The sequence below is a fragment of the Pararge aegeria genome, chromosome 3, assembly GCF_905163445.1.
Source record: "Pararge aegeria chromosome 3, ilParAegt1.1, whole genome shotgun sequence".
In the NCBI taxonomy this organism is placed as follows: Eukaryota; Metazoa; Arthropoda; class Insecta; order Lepidoptera; family Nymphalidae; genus Pararge; species Pararge aegeria.
Genome location: NC_053182.1, coordinates 19,439,032 through 19,461,399, shown reverse-complemented (window position 1 = coordinate 19,461,399; position 22,368 = coordinate 19,439,032). Strand labels below are relative to the sequence as shown.

The following is a 22,368-nucleotide window of genomic DNA, read 5'->3' as shown; positions in this document are numbered from 1 at the left end:
TAAAGATGGTCATTATATGTATACATTTTAATAATAGGCTGCGGTTGATATCATAAAAGGTATTGTAAATAAATATTATAACTAACTCACCTTCACTCTATTTGATAATCTCAAAAATACTGATTCTTTCTGAAGACTTGCTTGTGCCTGGTTCTGATTTAACGCAGCATGAGCACCGGCTGGAGTTGGATCAACCGCCATTTGATCCAATTCAGATATAAAACTCTCCGATTCAATTATTACTTGATCGATAATATCATCGCCTACATTCACGGTATCCTTTGGTTTATCCACGGTTATATCTTTTCCATTTTTTATTTCAATCTTTGGACTGTCTAGGTTTTCATTATCACTTTTCTCTTCCGCATATTTTTCTTGAGGTGTAGGGTCTACTTGCGGTTCTGGCAAAGGCTGTAGCTCTTCAACAATTGTTTGAGAGTCTTCTATGCTAATATCTCTTTTATCTTTGTCATCTTTAGGTAACTCTATAGGAGCATGCTCATTTTTTTGTTCAGGCACAATTGTTTTATCATCTGGTTGAACGGTTTCATTTATTTTATCATCCGTATCATTATCTTTAATCGGAACTAGTTTTAGTTCTTGTTCAGAGTTCGTTTCACTATTAAGCTTCTGCGGCGACTCATCTACAGTTATATTAGAGGTTACGTTCATTTCAGTTTCGAAACTAGTGTTTAATACCACTTTTTTCTCTTTAATCGCGAGAATATTGCATAAGGCTGCAATATACTTAGGCGGGAAGAAAGAGTTTACATACGCCGCGCGTTCATCTCCAAACTCTACAGTCTTTGTACTTTTAAAATCTAAACCATAGTTCTGACATACACTTGTGCACTTTAGAGTGTCTCTTAGAAAAACTTGACGCACTAAATTAGTCAACCTATTCGAACTGCAACTAAGCAGTTCATATACATCATTGTAAAGCGTTTCACTACAATTATCACACACTATTATATGGCTTGGTGAGCAACACTTTTTGTACATATTGTCTGTAGATGTATCATTGTGTTCACTGGAAACGTTATTAGGAACTTCTGTCTTAACTAATGCTTGAGCAGCTTTCTTCATAATGGACATCACGGCATCTCGAGCGGAACCGAATAGATTCTTAGACGGTTCCGCTTCGGCGGCAGGTACATCAGGAACGTCTATTATCTCATCCTCTTCATCCTCATCTATATGGGCAGAGTGTTGAGAGCTTTCTTTCTCTAACACTTCGAATTCGGAAGTGCCGTATACTTTGAATAAAGAAATAGGGCAATAGTGTTCCGATCCGTGATGTGATAATAATTCAACCCTGATAAATTTACCGAATATTTGCGGGTACAAATCGAAGCTTTGTACGTCTCTCATGTCTTGAGCGGTAAACTGTCCGACGCTGGCCCATTCCCGAACGGGAAATCGATCGCTGAAACCCACAGCGATGTCTTTGGGCGTTGACGAAAACAGCTCAAAGTTTGCTATTTCGATCTTCTGTGCTTGCACAGCTTCACAAAGCTCCACTACGAACCAAATGCGACTGTTGCAGGTGTTGAGCATATACTCATCTCTGTTTGGAGATAAGATAGAGCTGGCTGAACCGGCCTCAGGGTTTACGGCTACAACTTTGGCGCCACACGCGGGCGAAGCATAATTTTTTGATCTTAATTTAGTGTTTTTGCTGCTGAAATTCGTATTACTATGACTAGGTTGACTTGAATGGTTCAGCACGGTGTCTTTCTTTTCGGCCTCGGCTAATTGTTTTTGCGCCCACTCCGAGAAAGAGGGTATATCTTCTTGTGGGGTTTCTTGTTTAATTGGAATGTTTTCTTCGAGTGCTTCTTCCGTTTGAGATTCTTCTACGAGTTCCACATCTTGCGGAGCAGGGGTAGTTTGAGGTAAATCTTCTGGCTGTCTATCTTGAATAGGCTTTGCTTTGACTACGAGTCGAGGTTCCGTGCTTACTTTTTCGGTAACTTTGCCTTCTTTTTCTTCATCTTCTTCGTCTGTACTGTCGGCTATGACAAAACTTGTTGTTTCATTGTGTTTTTCTGATTCGTTGGCGAACAAAAGCTCCTCTGGAGTTCTTAGATCCAAATTCGCGTTTTCTGCTAGCGAGATGAATATTGGAGGTTGCCCCGTGTCAGGTAACCTGAAAGAGAAGAAGAGAACAGTATGAGTTTTTGTAATAATCATAACTGATGATCTTTGTCGCTGACGGAGCGAAGTAAGTGTGTGTTTTTATTACGTTAAAAGCTACAATGCAGATTGCGGTTCAATTTCGCGCTATAGATCAATTTCTTAACTGGGTAAGACTGCTTACCTGGGGGTAAAGCTGGCGGCTAGTAACAACTAAAGGGGCAAAGCCTTACCCACCAAGTATAGCACTCCGATACCTATTAAGCGAAAAAAACCGGTATAGGTTACTATAATACGAAAAACCTGTATGCTTTGCTACTTTATACCCACAAAAGTTTAAAGAGAAAGTGCAAGAATCTAAATATCTTGAAAACTTCACAAAATTACTGATTTAATCAATCTGTGACGCTAAAATTCGTAATTTCATTATAAACCAACGATTCGCTAAGCAATGCCGGCTTCGATTAAAATGAAATTACAAGCGCGTAATAGATTATAGCTCACTTGAACGGAAACTAGCACTACATGAACAAATTGATTTAATTGAAAAATCTATAAATTAACATGGTTTGCCTACTACTCTGTTTATTTATTTATCTATTCATTAGATACACATGCAACGCCTTTTAACAATATGAATAACAACTTAATGGAGTAATAATTTGTTATAAAATATAGCGGTGTTAGCCTAGTGGGTAAGGCTTCGGCTACCCTTTCGGGGGGACCGAGTTCGATCCCGGACGCGCCTCAAACTTTTCGGAGTTAAATGCGTTTTTAATTTAAGCAATTTAATATCGTATGCTTTAAATGTGAAGAAAAACATCAAGTTAAAAGTCAAAGTCAAAAATATATTTATTCAAGTAGGTAGCACTTCTTATAACTAAAAACTTAAACTATTCATAATCTGTGTAGGTCTTCACAGCGATAAATACCGTTTAGTCAGAAATGTATGTTATTCTTGAACATATTTCTGACTAAACGGCTATCCGGATTATATGACTTTCGATCGTAATGTATATGTAACTTTTATTTCAAATTCCATAAACAATTCTAATCTTTCCATATATATTTTCAGGATACAGAAAATATATTGGCTATAAATCTCGATTATGACGACATGTTTAAATTCAGATTTAGTAGCTATTTCCTAGCAGCGCGAGCTGTTGCAGCAAATATTATTTCGCTACAATTTAAACTTGCAATAATCGTATATTTCGATTAAACTATGCTGGAATGCCAGTAAGCCGGTTTTCCGGATAGGGTCCGAAGTACCTATAGGCTTCATATTCTAGGGAATCCACGCCCGGTTTATAACTATTTATTTAGGTTCAGCGTGTTTTTTTTTTTTATTTTTTTTTTCCATGAATCGTGGGCGGGAATAATAACCGCACTCCACAAAAGCGTTTAAAGACCACCCAGCACGGCTAGCATAGACGAGGGGATAAAAATTATATCCCCTGATTGTATCTTCTGCCAGGGGATAAAATTAACGTGTCCACAAACACACACAAAGCTGTGAAAGAAGCTAATCCAAGCACGCAACTGTATCTTTAAGTGACTAGCGTACCCAGCCCGCTTCGCCGGGCAAGATTTTGCTTTATTTTATTTAAACAATAAACTTACATCATTAAATTTTTAATTCAATTCTCATAATATATTAAATTATTTATTTCTCTCCGTATTCATTCTCTTCTATTCTCTTCTCGAGCGGGTGAAGATCATTATCTACACCCATGTACGCCCAACAATAGAATATCATCATAGTAAATGAAAGCTGTACTTGACAGTTAAAAAATAGAAGTGCTCCGATCGTCGCCAAACTTTACAGGATTACTCGCCAGGTCAATCCGGAGATTCCCTGAAAGTTTCATTGAAATCGGTCCAGCCGTTTCGGAGCCTATACGGAACATACCCACACACTTTCTCTTTTATATATTTATAGGAGATAGATAGATGTGCGCAGTGGCGTGCACTTGGTTTCTTCCCAGGGTATGCATACAGCAGGAAAATTGCATAAAACGGCAAAAATCCTCCTGCTATACGAGTTATATAGCAATTTTAGGGTATGCAGTGCTTTTGTGCATGTATGAAATGCACGCCACTGGATGTGCGTTTTAAGCAATGAAAATATCACTTGCTTCAACTGTGAAGGAAAATATCGCGAGGAAACCCTAAGAATTCTCCATAATGTTCCCGAAGGTGTGTGAAGCCCAATTCCACCACGCTGGCTCAATCCACTGGCACTGGGCCAGCGTGGTGGACTACAGCCTAAACACTTCTGATAAAAGGAAGAGACCCGTGCCGTGTCAGAGGGTCATTACCCACGGTGGCTGTAATGATGATGATGATTTTTCATAATGCCCCTTCCGAAACCGGAACCTCCACTCGTTAAGATCACAGCGTCACACACTGTCATAGGGATGTCGTTAAAACTATCGCTATTATTTGCTTTAACTGACCTCTAATATCCTATAGTCCCTACTTCCCTACTAATATCATAAATGTGAATGTAAGTTTGTTTGTTACGCTTTCACGCAAAAACTACTGAACCGATCATCATGAAACTTTGTACACATATTCCTGAAGGTATTAGAAGTAATATAGGATGCTTTTTATCCCGAAATTAAGCTCAGTTCTTTTGGGAGAGGGGACGACCTAACGCCGTCAAAAGATAACCGATTTAAATAATTACTTACTTTTCTTATATAAGAATACACAACTTAAAAATATCAGTAGAATTACACCTAAATATAATGTCTTTCTAAAAACAAAAAAAAAATGAAGTGAACGTAAAAATAACAAAGATGTGACACTTTAGGGTCCAATTTGCTATAAAACATGACAAGCTATTTAGATTTGTACCAATTGAGACAATCAGTGCGTCAATTGAGAAGATTGGTCTCATGTGGGAATGTGGGCATTACGCATTTCTTGCATATTGACGAAGCTATTCAAAGATTTAAACAATAATTCGACGCAATGTTGCCTGTTTATCGGTTTTTTACCGGATTTACTTCGGTGAGTGTGCTCAGGAACTTCACAATCGTTATCCTCATTCCCCGTTCTACCACAGAACAGCGAGACACCTAGCGATGGCATCCTTATGTGGTCGAAATTCCATCAACACGCACGAAACGTTATTTATCCACATTTCTGATACGTACCGCTAAGATGTGGAACCATCAACTGTTTCCTATCACATATAATTTGGGTACCTTCAAGGCTAGAGTGAATAGGCTTTTTCTAGGCAAGCGTGCTCCAACCTAGACCTCATCATTGCTTTCTAACGGGCATGATTGTCGTCAAGCGCTGTCCTATAGTTAATGAAAATATATATATACATATATATATACAGGATAATTTTGAAACCACTGCGGATTTTTTTTTGGTGGTTCGGTAACGGTAATAGAACGTAATTCCATTAAATTTTTCATATATTTTTTTTTACCATGTCCGAGCATGAAATAAACATTATGGCTACTCGTAATAGGTATCTACGTAAATAAATAATAGCCCAGGTGAGATTGCAGTCATGGGCTTACTTGTAGTGGATTAAAAAAATACATCGTAATGTGTGGCATGCATGGGTTTTCACGTTTTATTGTTTACGTTATTATTATGCTTTATTTTATGGAATTACCGGACCGAGTGCTAGAACGTTGATCGCAAGTTCAACAGCTGAGAGCTATTGTAGGGTGCCAATAATTATCTTTTCCGGGGACTAATCTTTTGTAACCGTTAAGCAAAACATAAAAAATATATATATATATATGTTCATAAATTTGGTTCATGTATGACATATTAAAATATCCGCACTGAAAACAAAATTATCCTGTATGTGGTATACATGTGGTATATTGGTTACCAAAAATATATCTTACATTTTTTTTTTTATATAAATAAATATACTTCGACAATACACACATCGCCATCTAGCCCCAAAGTAAGCGTAGCTTGTGATATGGGAACTAAGATGACTAATGAATATTTTTATGAATAATATACATAAATACTTATAATATATAGATAAACACCCAGACACTGGAAAACACTTATGTTTATCACACAAACATTTTCCAGTTGTGGGAATCGAACCCACGACCTTGGCCTCAGAAAGCAGGGTCGCTGCCCACTGCGCCAGTCGGCCGTCTAATTTTGTATAGTTACTAGTTGATTCTAAATATCTTTTAAACTAAACACAATAATTTAATTTTAGTCGTGGTGACGGCAGATCGGAATAAAGTTGTAAACAGAGTAAGTTGTGGTAGTAGTGGAGCTTCTTTAACAGAGCTCGTCCGGGGAAGTCCTATCGCCATGCTTATTTCTGCCGCTAAGCAGCATTGTTGCTATGCTGTGTTCCGGTCTGAAGGGCGTGGTGGTGCTGGTGTAATTACAGACACATAAGGCTTAACACCTACGCCTCAAATTGATGGACAACAACAGGGCGGCATGTTGCAGGACGTGCTCCATGCATGGCCTATGAAGTGTTGCTTTGTTTAGAGGAAATGGTTTTCCACATTTCAAAAAAATCAGCATTTTCGTTTCGGCAATCAGCAAATTCGTTTGGTACATACATGTTGTAAATAGCTAAAAAAAAATTCAAAAGCACTTGCAATCTCCGCGTAAGAGGTTATTTTATTATCACCGTTACCTCAAAGTCTTATATCACGAGGTTTTGTTTTTCCAGACTCGTTATTAACAATTTTCCAGGTTGCTTGTATTTTGTTGTCAGATTTCATTATTATCTCTTTTATATGAAGAGATTTTGCTAGGACACCAACCTTTTTAAATATTTTAGAGTAAGTTTTGACGCGTTCGAGGAAAGTTGGCGTCTTATTATACTGTTTTTCCTCATACAGCTCATAGAGCCTATCCCTACTTTTGTATATGCCTACTGTAGCCCAATCACTAAACTTCAATTTTGTATTGAAATCTACATATTTAAAATTGAATGTTTTATTGAATACATTTTTTATCGTTTTAAAAAGCGTGCCATAAAGCCTGTCGTGATGCCTGTTTTCAAATGCAAGGACCGGGACTTTAGTGGATATTACACCTGATCTAGAGTATCATAGGCTACTTTTAATCCCAGTATACCAAACGCTTCCCATAAAATTTTTAAACAAACACAGTAGAATACCGCGAGCAACAACTAAGGAAGTAATGATACTTTGGTTGCGATGGACCGAAGTCCGCACCGAGTATGGAGCTTAGTTTAGAGAAATTTCCGCAGAAGGGGGAAATCGGGCAACAAAACAAACTGCTTACTTTAATTAGTTATTTATTTACTGATGTCCGTAAATCGAAGAATTTGAACAATAAACAAGATATCGACAGGTTGAACACGCACACGCGCCTCACGTTCTTTTAATAGACCGTGACAGTGTCAGTTAGCATACCTCAACACACGCTATTGCAGTTTTTTAGCCGTAAATTATAGTATTAGTCGAACATACAGGTGTACGTCTTTGCTAGAAATTGCTAGGAAAGTTATAAATGTAATAAATAAATGAAATTAATTTTAGTTAGAAAGTGTGTATTTCTCTCTAGGTCCGCCCATCATTGGCAAGCCCATTTTCAGCAGTTGGCCTTCACGCACAGAAAGAAAAAAACAGAAACCTAAGCAAGATTGATGGCACAATTTGGTGGCCGTTCCGTGTCGTGACTCGTGTGGCGTCACCACGGCAGATAAGAATACGGTTGCCGCTACACCACCTCGTCCCCCGGGGTGACGTACGTGGCGACTAAGCTGGACATAGGTCGCTTGCCTCCAGCGGCTCCCAGCGACTCGACTGATGTCATCTGTTCACCTCGTTGGGGGCCGACCGACACTGCGTTTACCGGTGCGGAGTCGCCGTCCAACACCTTAAGACCCCAAGTTCTCCGAGCTATGTGCCCCGCCCATTGCCACTTCAGCTTCGCGACTCGCTGAGCTATGTCGGTAACTCTGGTTCTTCTACTTACGTGTAGAATATCTTGGTGAGTCCTTGGTGGCCACCGTACGACAGCAGTTGACACAGCAGCAGCGCCGCCAGCAGCGCCCGCGGCGGCGACATCGCGCCCGCGCCGCCGCCGCATTGGCGACGCTGCGCGCCTATCACGACACGCCACACACACGTCTCGCCCGTCAGCGACCCGCGCGCGTAGTGTACACGCACCTTTATGTCACTTTTCACCAGTGCGAATCAAGCTTATCACAGATCCACTTGCACTTTTGTAAGCAGAATATAATACGCGCTTTAAAGTCGGCTAAATAATTTATTATCTGTCTGTCGCGTTGATGGGAAATCTTTAACATCACATCATAAATAAAACTCGTTTATAATATAGGCTGTATAGTTGACAATCTTTGCCTGCTCAGCAGGAATAAATCTGATAGTAAAACAATTGCTGTACTACGGTGAAATATTGGTTTATTGCTCTTTTCCTAGGCTGTACTGTAATGCGGTTAATAGATTTAAATAAACAAAAATAATATTTTTACGATTACCGGCTGTATAAACGTCAATGTTTCCCTGTCTCAAAGGAAATAAATCGCCTAAATCACTATGGCCCATCCTCCGGCACATTTGCAAACACACCTATAGTCTATGCCTTTAAGGAAACTTTTTTATTTAGCATTCACGTCTGCAGATTGCTCATTAGACATTTAAAATATAATTGCACTGCGCAATCAATCGAAATGCCGGGAAATCATTGCGTCGATAAAATACGTCATTTTATTACAACGTTAAGATTTTATGGAGTTACGCTTACAAATAAATGACTGATTGATTCATATGCAAACATAGTATTTATGAAGCGAGATATTTAATTAATTATCGATGTTCAATTAGTTTTTTAAATACGCGTCTTTCAGATACTAAATGTTTGTTTAACCGCTTTATCCTGGATGATTGTTAGTGCAGTGGACTGCAAGTATGCAATTAAATGTATCTAATCGACATTCGGGATTTAGTCTCACGCGAATAACTAAGTAACTGACTATTTCTATTACTATCGGTGATTTATATAGAAACACATATGAAATACTTTCATAGTGTAATGTCGTACGGGATCTTGTTATAGGGGCTACAACTAATATGACAAACACTACTAAAACTCTAGCCTGTAGTGTGGGTATGTTCCGTATAGGCTCCGAAACGGCTGTACCGATTTCAATGAAACTTTCAGGGAATCTGCGGATTGACCTGGCGAGTAATCCTGTAAGGTTTGGTGACGATTTGAGCACTCCTATTTTTGAACTGTCAAACTGTCAAATACAGCTTTTATTTACTATGATAACATTCTATTGTTGGGTGTACATGGGTGTAGATAAATCTTCAACCGCTCGAGAAGAGAATGAATACGGAGATAAATAAATGATTTAATATATTATGAGACTTATATCAACAATTTAATGATGTAATTTTATTGTTTAAATAAAATAAAGCAAAATCCAGCCCGGCGGAGCGGACTGGGTACGCTAGTAACTTAACTAAAAGTTAGAAGTGCGTGCTGGGATTCGAACTTGGCCCCCGGAAAGTGAAGTAGAGCTATCACCCAATGCGCTAACGCCGCTTTAGTATCAGTCTTAAGTAATTTAAACTAATATCTTATAATATAAATTATTCTTCTGTACGTGTATAATTTGTCAGATAATTCCTCCTAATCTGATTTGGATGAAATTTTGCGTGTTTAACTAATACAGATGTTTAGTTCCCAGATGGTTTGAAAATACAATTGGACCCGGTAGGTGGCGAACCATTATCGATACGACGTCTGTCGGATCCGCGAATATAAACTAAAATATAAAGGTTATCGACACAAGGACTAGGCGCCTATATTTAATCAAAAAAGGCAAATGTTTCTTTCCACGCTGATTTCCTGAACGGAAACTGTCTAAACGTCAAACTATTTTTCAAACAGTAACTAATTGTTTTGTTTTATCCACTATTATACGAGGTTATAGGTAGACATTTTATATATTGCCTGGAAGTGACGATGAAATAAAATACCGCGATAACGAAGGAAAGCTTGCACTTAGATACGTTATCTAATAATGCTAATGAAGATAGAAAAGTTCAATTCTCTGCAGTAAATAAAGAGTTTAATGCCCTGATCTCTGTACACCCTCCTTTGAAATCAAATAGCAATAGATGCTTAGTTTCCAGCCTTATTTAAGGTCTTTTTAACATTTGCCTAGAGGTCCCGCAGGTCCCGAGGTCAATTCCGGCAGGGGCAATTTTGAAATTTATAATTTGGTCCGGAGGGAGGATTTGGCCGTGGCTAGTTACCACCCTGTCTACAAAAACCTGAAGAAGAAAGAAGTGCCGCTAAGCTAAGTAGAAACCGATTAGGAGTACGATTACCATATTCTTCCCTAACAGGTTAGTTAAGTGAGTTTACAGTCAGTCAGTTGTAGTGGAATAAAAAAAAAGCTTCTTTAATATTTCTGTTACAAATTAAAAATGATTTAAGTTACAAACGTGAATTATTTTTTATTTACGTTGTTTCTGAAATATGGATTAACTCTTTATTGCAAAGAAATAAATAAGAATGAATTAAAATTGTGAACAAAATAACTTTTTATCGGTATTATAGCGACGCGACGCGACGTCTGGTAGGAAATTTTGCAGTTTCGATCTACTTTTTCAAAGGTCCATATCACAATGAGACAATTTTAGACAAAGAGACAGAGAAGGTAGGGCAGGAATAGGTACTTTTGGTTAACATTTAAAAACCTTTTTGTTCGAAGATCGATATTAATTATTTGTGGAAATGGAAATAAGCGGTTCGTGTGCCACCATTTATGTAACAAGGCATGTAATTTAACGCGACGGCGATTCTTATAATTGCCAAGCCAATATACCCGTAACGTCCTATGATACACTTTATACCTACAGGCGCGCATTTTTGAAGAAGAGCACAATTCGATTGGAGTTTACAAAAAATTCGAGCGAGCGAGCCTAGCGTGAGTACAGTAAGTTAGCTAAATGAGAAGGTACATGCCAAAGCCGCCGACCCCATCGACTCGGCCTGATGGCTTTGCTGTCGGCGATATAATCGGTGGTTTTGTTGCCTACGGATTACTTGGTGGCGTGACTTCTTTGGATGCAGGTTCAGCTTTAATCCTTCATTAGATGGCATGGCATCTTCGGCATTCGTAATGTTGATAATTAGGTCTTATAATACTCATAAGATACTATTAAACCCACATTCGTATATAATACCCCTCGTTATGCAACAGTTGCATAAATAACTGTTAGATAATGCGGACGAAACCTCAGGGAACAGCTGGTATATAACCGGGACCGGCGGCGACGGCGTAATGTTATCTTCAAAGGATGATCTAATCAATGTATGAAACTGGCTATGAAGATCTTAAGAAGTAAAACGCATGCCAGTACAATCACCATCAAAATAAATAGACACAGAGTTTCCTCAATTCCGCTTTACAATAGAGCATTGATTCGTATTCGATTGCGCAACAGATAGGCTGCGGTTTGGAACACTATCCCTAAACGCTGCTAATACTGAATACTGCAACATTCCGACCGCAGAGCGAGATACCTATCTGTTTTGTGAACCGGTCGGTATTGGTTTGTTTGAGCGACTTTATCGCTGGAGTCGGGATCGAATAGCGAAATAATGCCAATTAGTTTCGGCATTCTATCCAAATGCGATTTATCACCATCATTGTTGTAAACCTGTTAGCGCAGTTCGGACACTTTAAACAAGTGAACTGTTTTAATTACTACTAGGTACTTGCAGTAGGTAGACCGCGGCTACACTTAAAGGACTGCCCCAAGAGAGATATGGCCAATATTTTACATGTAATGTACGCATCAAAAGTGCCATCGATGTGCCTATTTGAATAATGAAATATTCGACTTCGACTTTGACTTTCATGGGTTAAATTAATAATACGTCAATTAAAAATTGAAAAACCCCGACTTTAAACGTTGTTTACATTGTTTTACTACTCAAGTCTTTTTTCATTGAATATCAATACTGAGAGAGTTTAAAAAAAAAAATTAATTCACCATTCTGTGGTATCTGTGGGTCATCTACGATTTAAAGTTTATCGTAGTGCATAGTATTCTACTGTTAAACCCTTTTATTTGGTACCTATATTAAGAGAGTTATGAAAAAAAAGTACAGGGGAAGTACATTTATTTGTCATAACGTTTTGTGGTGGTAGGTATCTTGGTTTTGAAATGCTCATGGTGTATAGTAATCTACTAGTCAAGCCCTTTCATTTGATACCCATATACCGAGTGGTAATTGTGGAAAAATATGTAATCGACCATTTTGTGGCGACGCGACGGCAGTGTTGGAGCAATTTACATCAAAAATAGCAAATAACACTCCTGACTAATTCACCTTTCAAATAAAAAAAATCGAAATCAAAATCGGTTCATCCGATCGGGAAATACGATGCTGCAGAAACACATACACACGCACACACACACCCAAACAAAAACACGTCGTTTATGCGTCGGGGGCTAAAAACGCACATAGGTAACTCAGAAATGTTAAGAGGTGCGTGCCGTTCGTCAAACTCGGTCCCCCGAAAGGGAGAGCCCGAAGCCTACTATAATAACTTAATATTAATAATTCAACAGATGTTATATTAAATGTGATAACAGCTCATCTTACGGAATCATCGGTTACATGCGGCGATACGGGCGTGGAAGGAAGTGCAGTCGTGACACGGGTCCGATTATACGTGTGTATCACGAGTCTGTTGACATTCACTTTAAATGGAATGGGATAGTAGATAGATCAAGCTGTAAATGTCAGACTACCTAATACGGATAAAGCTCATTACAGTCTAAAACTAAGAGTAATAATTTCAAGAGTAACGCCCTAAGTTAATGACCAGTCTAATCCTAAATCTTAAGAAGCTGGCAGATTCAATATCCTCATCGAAATGGAAGAGTAGAAAATAGATAACACTACTCCAGTCAATCAATCATCTATATATAGCTAGAAGATATTGTATTAGACAATTTCATACGTGAGATATTAATGAAAAAAAATGCGACGATCAAAACAAAACATCCTCCAATAGCGTTTCGTCGTACCTACATACCTTGACATGCCTAATATAAGGAGCAAACATGGAATTCTAAAACAAGAGCATCATCAATTGTTAGCCCTGGACTGCAATCTCACCTGCTGCTAAATGATTCTGCAGTATAAGATGGTAACGGAGTAACTTTTAGGAAGTATGGCAGTTATCTTAAGCCCATACACCTTTATCTTTGCGACAGTTTTTACTAAAATAAATTCGATACAGCCCTAACATCACATGCAAACGTAGAATCAAGTGCCTCCTGTCACTTTATTAGATACGCGTCGCGTAGCGCAGGTACTATGCACGTGTCGGGCTTTTATTTTCAGTGGGGTTGTCATAAGTTAACACTTAGAATGTTTTGAATATGAGAATGGAAAAATAAATATTTTTCTTTTCCTCATGAAATTTACTTATGTATCCTTCAAAAGTATTTCATAATTCCGTTACACGTTGAATTTATATGTAAAACATACACCACCCCGCTACCATCTCAGATGTCAGGTGAAATTGCAGCCAAGAACTTGTAGGAGGGGTGAAAGAATAAGAAAAATATGTTAGATATTCAAGCGAAAACAAAATTATAGGATCTTTTTACTTTCAGAGAAGAGCGCAAGTAGGCGAAATATTTTTTGTGTTCCAAAAAACTCACCTGTGCAGTGTGGAAAAAAATATTTTTTATATTATTAACTTAGATTAACAATAAATTAACGGAAGAGCTGACGGATAAAAATCTTAGTACATATAAGCTTAAACATAAACTAAAACAATATCTTATTGAAAAATGTTATTATTCCGTAGATGAGTACTTTGCTGATACCTAAGGCCTAAATGAAATTAATTATAATGATATAGCATCGGACATAAAATCGACACTGTAATTTAATTAATTGATATTATTAACGTAATCCAAAACTGAATGTTTTGCATTAATTAGTTTTTTAAAGTTACAATTTGCACGCCTTTGAATTAGCTAAAACATTGTTTTGTATAATTTTTGTAACATCTATAATTTCACACGTTTTTTGCAAATAAATGATTATGATTATTAAGCTTTGCGGAAGTCCCTGATATGCAACGGACCATAAGCTAAGTTAACTATAATCCGCGATAGTCAGACAGCAAGAAGAAAAAGTAAATAGTCGCAAATCGCAAAACCAGTTCGATACGCACAAAAACCAACTTGTATCTCACTAATAACACACTTGCACATGTGTGAGCTAACGTAGCCGGCGTAAGCGCAGTGAAAGGAACGCTCAAAACAAAAACAAGAACTAACGGTCTGAAGCTATTTTTGGGATACGCGTACAAACAAAGTGCACTCACGTGAGCGGGCTTCGACCTTGCGAGGTAATTAAAATGTAACTACCGGCTAACTGATGTGCGAGAAACTGTGCGACTACTCGTTCATGCTCGTGAATTTTTTTTTACGCGAAACACATTACGACATAAATAACTGAGACAAAAGTTGGTGGTTGGGTTGATGGACACCACCCACCTTTGAGAATATTACGGAGGACTCTCAAGCAAAACATCGTGAGGAACGATGTTTTACCTCACCGTTGAAGCAAGTGATATTTTAATTGCTAAAAGCGTACATAACTTTTAGAGTAGTTGTAGTACATAAGTTAGAGGTACATGCTGGGATTCGAACTGGCCCCCTCGAAATTGAAGTCGAAATTGAACATAACTAAACCTAACTAAACATAACGAAATAACCGCTTAAATTTATATATATTTAATTCAAATAAAAATAAAAATATTCTTTATTCATGTAGGCCTATCACAGGCACTTATAAAGCGAAATATAAATGCATTGCTGTTTCTTGGTCCCACTAAAACTCGAGACCGATTTGGCAAATATAGGTCTTTGATATATTCGTGGATGATCTAGGAAAGGTTTAAACGGTGAGAAAAAATATTAATACGAAGATACTGTACATCATTCTTTGTACGTGTGTTCGTCTGCTTACCCCTCCTAAAGAGCTGGACTGTTTTTGATAAAATTTGGTGTGTATATTTCAATGTTTCTAGATGGTTTAAGCGCTTGAGCCAGGTTGGGAGCGCTGCCGGGCAATACAGATCCGCTAGTATATTATGTTAGTAACTGATGCTTTCCTCCTCCGCGGTTATTACGGCTTTTCACGAATCCCGTGGGAACCGTTTGTTTCCCTGTGATAAAAAACAGTCTATGTAGTCTCCGTCATTTTAAGCAACTCTATTCAAAACACAATTTGATTGCTTCGCAAGTGTGTGAAGGAAGGACAAACAGACAACTCATCGCATTTATAATTTTAGTAGTCTCTTTAGAAGTATATAATATTGGTAACAATTCCCTCGGTGAAGTAAATACGGTTAGGGATTTAGGAGTTATTTTTGATCGAAAATTAACTTTCGTACCCCACATTGACAATGTGATAAATAAGGCATCAAGAATGTTAGGGTTTGTGATACGTAATGGTAAGGAATTTACTTTAACCAATACAAAAATATTGTTGTATAAATCACTAGTACTTAGTATCTTGGAGTATTGCAGTACCGTTTGGCGACCACATTATTCGACGCATATGCTTAGGATTGAGCGGGTTCAAAAGCGCTTTCTTTTCTTCTTTTTGGCATCTTACTTTTGGGACTGGCAAGGCCCGAAGACTGAAAAGTTACAAAGATCGTCTAAGGTTTTTTAAAATGGAATCATTGGCTATACGTAGAAGTAAACTAGATCTCGTTTTTTTATTCAAGATTCTTAATAATAAAATTAATTGTTCTTCTCTATTACAGAGCTTTAGTTACAAAGTTCCCATGAGATATCCGAGGTACCCTATTAAAACCTTCTTAACCTTCCCTCGCCGTTCAACAGTTATGGGTGCCAACTCGCCAGTCCCTAGGTTATGTCAACTTTATAACAAGTTTAATATTGTAGATATACATTGTGGTTCTCTGGCCGAATTCCGGAGATCAATGGAATTAGCTTAAGCAAAGTATAATAATTTAATCTTTTTTTTTTCCTTCCTACACTATCATCTTGTTTGTGTAGTTGTAAGCTAGTTTAACGCTATTTATTGCATGCGGTGTTTACCTGTAAGTAGATTTACATTTTGTCTTCATACAGTATAAGCTAGTTTAAATTGTTTTTTTGAAATGTAAAGCTGTTGGTAAACCAAATAAAGAAAAAAAAAAGTATTTGAGCTTTTGACGTGACAACGTCTTATAATTCGATGGAGCCGGCTGCACGCACGAAAAAACATGACGTATGCGGCGTTACCTCGCTCTGAGGCGTTCCATTCAAGGCTTGAAGTGCAAGCGAGAGCGCGGAACGAGCCACAAAGAGGTAATGAGTTTGACATCTGTCTCTCTCCTACTTGAGTGAGCGATGCGTCCGCGTGGACAGCTTCTATACGATAATACATTTACATGTTTTCGGCAAGGATGAAGTGCAGTGAAAAGTGAATGTGGTGTCAATTGTTTATAGCAACGATAATATCTATCAAACAAATAAAATTAAAATTTTCTTTTGAAAAATGCAACCATTCCATCAGTATTTTCTTACGACGTTGTCACGTTCAACTATCGTCAGTAAGCCGACTTTAGAGACAAACAATTTTTTTGCCACAGGGGGAAGGGGAGGGGAGCTCGTCCGGGGGAGTTCTACCAGTATTCTTATTTCTACCTTCCATCAGCATTGCTGAGTTTCGAAAGGTATATGAGGCTTAACACCTACGCCTTAGGTTGATGGACTTTGCAGGACGTATTCTTTCCATGCCCTAGAATGTGCTGCTCCATTCTATATAGTCGATGGTCTAAGTCGTTTTTTCCGCTTACCAAAAAACGGAAAAAAAACAAATACACAATCAGATGTTGCTAGAAATAAACACATCGCTATCTAGTAAGCGTAGCTTGTGTTATGGGTATTAAGAAAACGTACGAAAAATATTGTGGATACATTTTGAAATAAATAGATTTAAAAAAAATTACATAATGCTTAAAAAGATATGAATTTATCATACGCACATCGGTAATATATAATTTAACAGAGCGTATATGTTTGACGTGTCTCTGTGCATGTGCGTGTGTGTCTCTGTGACATCATAACGCCCGAACAGATTTATCGATTTTGATTACGTTTTTTTGTCTCGTGAAATTCGAATTAGTCGGGAGTGATCTAGCTATTTTTGTTTAAAATCGGTCCAAGATATCGCCCTTTTCCCTCAATATGGGTATTAAATGAAAGACCTCAAAGGTTTTATAATTTTACATTTTAAAAACTCTCGTTCGTCAAGCAGATTGACAGATGTATGTCACAAACACTCAAACCTCATGGCTCTGGCTATGACATTCAAACGACGCTCTTGACTGAAATTTTTAAGGTCAAACTGGTCAGTATCTAGAGGTGCCAATTTTGACGTAGTTAAATGAATTCTGCGCATAGTTAAGGCACACATTTGTAATAAAAATAAATCTTGGCAGCTAAGTATTTAGCGCCGGCCGTGTGGTTTAAGTTTGCTTCCAACTCATAAATATCAGCTTAACGATTAAAAACACTGAAATACAGAATAAAACTACAATACATAATACATGTGCGAACCGCATTCACATCCGACGCAATCTGTGAGTCACTTTTATACAAATTCAGCAGCAAAGGGCCCAGCGTATGTCCTTGTTTACACCAAAATAAACCTTGTTTATAACTGTAGAACCAGATTGCAAAAGTCAAAACAGCTTTCCCCGATAGAGCAACTTGTAAAGCAGACATGTGGGTGTAGGCATAGACTCATAACGCATAGAATGATTATTCATACAAAGTTATACTCCAAGCACAGAACAACGCAACAAACTGCCTCGTTTGTCATTGAATGTTTGAAGTACGGATCACTAGGTTCTGGACTCGACTGATATTTATTTTATGTATCGGTAAGTCTGGTATCGTGGGAAGCTTGCACCGTGGGTAATTATCAACCTATAAGCGACTTGGCGTTCCGGTACGATGCCGCGTGGAAACAGACTAGAGTTATCTTAACTGCTACCCCTACAACCTTTTCTTGCTACCATTTTAAGTCTTAGGTGAGATTGTAGCCAAAAAGAAAAAATATAGGAAGGTAGGAAACTGGCATATTTTTACTAAAATATAACAAAAATATTGTATACATCTCAGAGGTTTAAATTATAAGACAAGTATGAAAAAATAGACTAGCAGACACACAATCGCAACCCATCGTGCATTCCACGTAATTATCTACATTTTCATCTGTCCAATATAAAAGTTAAGAGAGTAGCAGTTCTATTTCTTACATTGTCAGAACCATTATACTAATGTACACCAAATTGCCGGCTGACTTTGGTAATACTTTCTAAGAATCTCTTTCTAGAAATGATTCAACCCAAAAATTACTTTTAAAAATTAAAAGCACAGCTAGAAATTTGTATAAAACGTAGCCGTACGAAGAGCAAAAAATATAAACGTAATAACAACATTGAGATCATTAGTAAAGTTCCGTGTATTGAGAAAATCCGTAATCTGAATAAGTATTAAGATACTTTCTAAACTCATATATTATCACAAAGTACGCGTAATAACCCACCTATTGGCAATACTCAAAGAATATACAATGCAATGGAAATTGTATAACAGTTATATCATATTAAATTATATGATTTAAAATACTTTACCGGAATGCTTGGACAGACGTTGAATCGCTAACAATGAAATTCCGTATCAGCTTTAAAGTACACTTTATAAAACTCAATGCATACTGATGGGGAATCTTACGTTTTATTCAACGAACTCTTTATTCGAAACTTTGTCGGTATTTCGTTCATAAAAAAACAAGCACTGAATAAACTTGGAGCCATTGGCTTTGCAGTCATTATCACAATAATTTTAAGCGATAGCCGTCCACTGCTGTACCGTAGGTCTTTCGCAGGGAATTCCACATTCCTTTGTATCTATCTACTTATGACGTAATGGCGCCTGTTCACACAGTGGGGTTCGTTTTCCAGAGCGGAGCCGTTACTCCGTCAACTATAAATTACATCGTGCATCGAACTATGTTTCTCCGCCTTACAGGACGATCAGTTCATCAGATTTAAAAATGTTTTAAAAATACGAATAAATAGTCTCATACTAAGAAATCGTAGCTATGAGAAGAACTGAATGGAGACACTTTGTGCAACACTGGACTTGAACTGGATTTTAAACGCGACCATCTTAAAATAGGGCCACACTTCAACATAATATTTAATTATGCTAAATTAACTTAACTTGTGCGCGCACTTGCGCGCAGTGAGGCTCGATCTTTTTAGTGTCCATAAGTCACAACTATTAGGGCATATGAACGAAGCCCTTTTAACAATGCATGCATGCAGTTCTCGTAGCCAATATCGGAAAGAGATAAATAATATTATATGCCTCACACGTTGAGGTGTGTTGTTGACACTGGCTATCCGGATCTATTTTTTCTAATTCTATCACGCAAAAATTCTCAAAGCATAGATTATATTTACGTAAATACTTCTTATCACCTCTCAATTTTCACGTAACTTCCCGAGCAACTCGAACATCTTTGTTGAATTCTGTGATTGACTTTTTGCTCTAAAATGGACCTAGATAGGCAAATATATCTTAATATCTATATGTAGCGACTCGTTCTCAACGAGTACTGGATGGAGTAAAACATGAGCGTTTGACGTAATCTTCGTCTTGTAATCACATCGGTCACTTTCGGCCTTTGAACCTACAGTTCCCAGGAGTTTTAAATCTGATCTTGTCAAAGGTTAGGTATGTCGTCCATAAATATGCATTGTATTATCATGAAGCACAATTAACCTGTTAAAGAATAGGATAAATTCGCAAGTGTCACCCCGCACCAAATTAGAAACCGCGCCGCCTACTGCAACGAGTACCGCCGATAGGGGGCAGCCGTGGGCGAGATTTAATGAAGCCGGGTCTGCGGAGACAGCCGCATAATCTAATATTTACTGTCCATTGTCTCGCACTGGTCTCACGTCTGGTGTCGCAACCGACGCCCGCGGGTGGCGGGCTCTTTGACTCCGACGTCTGCGATTAATCTGATGCCTTTCCATTATGATCACCTGATATAATATCAATTTAATACTTTTACACCACTAGGAAGTGACTACACTAATATTTTGTTTTTTTTTTAGTTCAAAGTTGACATATTTTAATATTTAAATCAACTGCAATAATAAAAATTTAATTTGGATATAATAATTTAAAGTCAGTACAGTAATAAAAATAATTTCGACAAATTTTTGACTGCAATGCCCCGGCGAGGCGTCATGTCTCTTATGTATATACATGAAGCAATTAATAAACAATAAACAATATTAAACAATATTACACTATATGGCGGAGAGTGGTGGGCCATCGCAAGAAAGATGAAGAAGCCTTTGTTACGTTTACGTTGCGGCCAAGGTTAATCTCGTATTTGATACAACTTAAGCCACTATAAACATCTTTGATGTTCCAAACGTTGTTCAGTGTATCAAAATCACTGAATAAGAAGTCTGGGCTATGGACACGTGCGATGATTAGTACAACATCGATAAACTTTTCACCACTTTACAGTATAAGTCTGCCAAAACTTCACTTGATGGATGAATTGAATTAAGATGCAAATTAGTTGATTTAAGAAATTGGAAAATGAACGCTAATCACAAGGAAAATCAAAGTTTTTAGTGGGTCCCACATAACTGTTTGTTTTCTCCCAACGGTGTGGTGTGCGTCAGACATTTTCTCTGTAGAAAAAAAAAACGGCTCGGACTACAATGCGCTGCATCGTAGATGATGAGGCTAAGGCATTTTATTGATTTAGTTGACAAGACGCTTCTTGGTCCTCGTACCATTTGTAATTTGTAAATTTTCTCGATACAATCTTTCATTAGTCCCGAGAGTTGTTTCGAAATAACGATGCTTTCAAGAGGTATTTTATTTAGAACTATTTCAAAAGAGCCAATATTCCACCTCCCATTTCGCTCCTTTAGACATAAATTTTCGAGAAAATCTTACTTAGCGCACACTAAAAGTAACCTTCCTTCTAAATTAGAATATACCTTACTTGATGAAAAACATGGGACTCTTATACCCTCTTTAGTAGCTTGTTTTATTCTGTGTAATCCGGTAGCTACCTGTGTTTTACTTTGAATTTAATGACTCGTTAAAAAAGCCAATCACGGTTCAGTGAAATACTTTAATTCCTATTTAACGGGCCATTAGATTGCAGACTGCCTACATTGAACTGAAGACCTCCCAAGCCGTTTGTGTGCGCTGTGGTCCTATGAGTGGAGGTCACGGGCTAGATTTGGGACTTGTTGGCCATTTGGGAATTTATTATTTCCGTATTTTCTCTGTTCTGGTCTAGTGGGAGGATGTGTCAAGTCACGTCAAGTGATTATGCGTTCTGGTACTATGCCGCATAGACAATTGCTCAGGGTGCTAAACAAAGTAACCCCAAATCAAACAAAGTACCCCCCACCATCATAGACTGCATCATCAGTTATCACCAGTGTAGTCATCATATCGACCCATTACCGACACACCACACGGCACGGGTCTCTTACCACAATGAGAAAGGGTTAAGGCAGTAGCCCACCACGCTAGACTCCACATACCTTTGAGTCCGAAGCTGTGATAGCGCAGTGGGTAAGAGCTCGCTTTCACTTTTGGGGGGCCGTGTTCGAATCCACGCACGCACTTTTTTAAGTTATGTGCTTTTTAAGTTATGCTACTTGCTTCTACGGTGAAGGAAAACATGGTGAGGAAATCTTCATGCCTGAGAGTTCCACATAAGGTTCTCAAAGTGTTGTAGTGGAATAAAAAATAAATAATAAGATTGTTATAAATTAACGTTGAACTCCTGGTTTTACCTCATCGGTTACTGTTACGCAAATACTTATTAAGATAGACATTTTGCACTGTTCGAAGGTTTCGCTGAATCTTGTCTGATTCAAATAACATTCCACTCCCGCAGCGAAAGTTTTCTCCCTTGTTTCTATTTCGATAATGGATTCGATAGCAATCATATTTGCCTGCCTAAAATAGCGTAAATGTCGATTGAAATTTCAATAGACTCGAGTTAATCTGATATCGTAAGGAGAGGAAGAGTGTAAAGTGTCAGAGGTCTCGTCAGATCCGACTTTAGGCTTCCATTGTACTGTCT

At 37.9% G+C, this 22,368-nt stretch overlaps 1 protein-coding gene across 7 annotated transcripts in view; it reads right to left on the bottom strand.

Annotated features, from left to right (window-relative positions):
* LOC120637087 (SUN domain-containing ossification factor) overlaps positions 1-22,368 on the bottom strand; it is a 117,186-nt gene that overhangs the window by 3,689 nt on the left and 91,129 nt on the right. For 2 of the 7 annotated variants that reach the window (XM_039908715.1, XM_039908718.1), the window contains exons 2-3: positions 8,101-8,425; positions 91-2,149 (exon numbers count right to left, since the gene is read on the bottom strand). In XM_039908715.1, the coding sequence (XP_039764649.1) occupies positions 91-2,149; positions 8,101-8,192 (2,151 nt within the window). In that variant the 5' untranslated portion in view covers positions 8,193-8,425. Of the gene's footprint in view, positions 1-90; positions 2,150-8,100; positions 8,574-22,368 lie in introns of all 7 variants that reach the window. The other 5 variants (XM_039908719.1, XM_039908721.1, XM_039908720.1 and 2 more) reach the window with 4 other exon arrangements.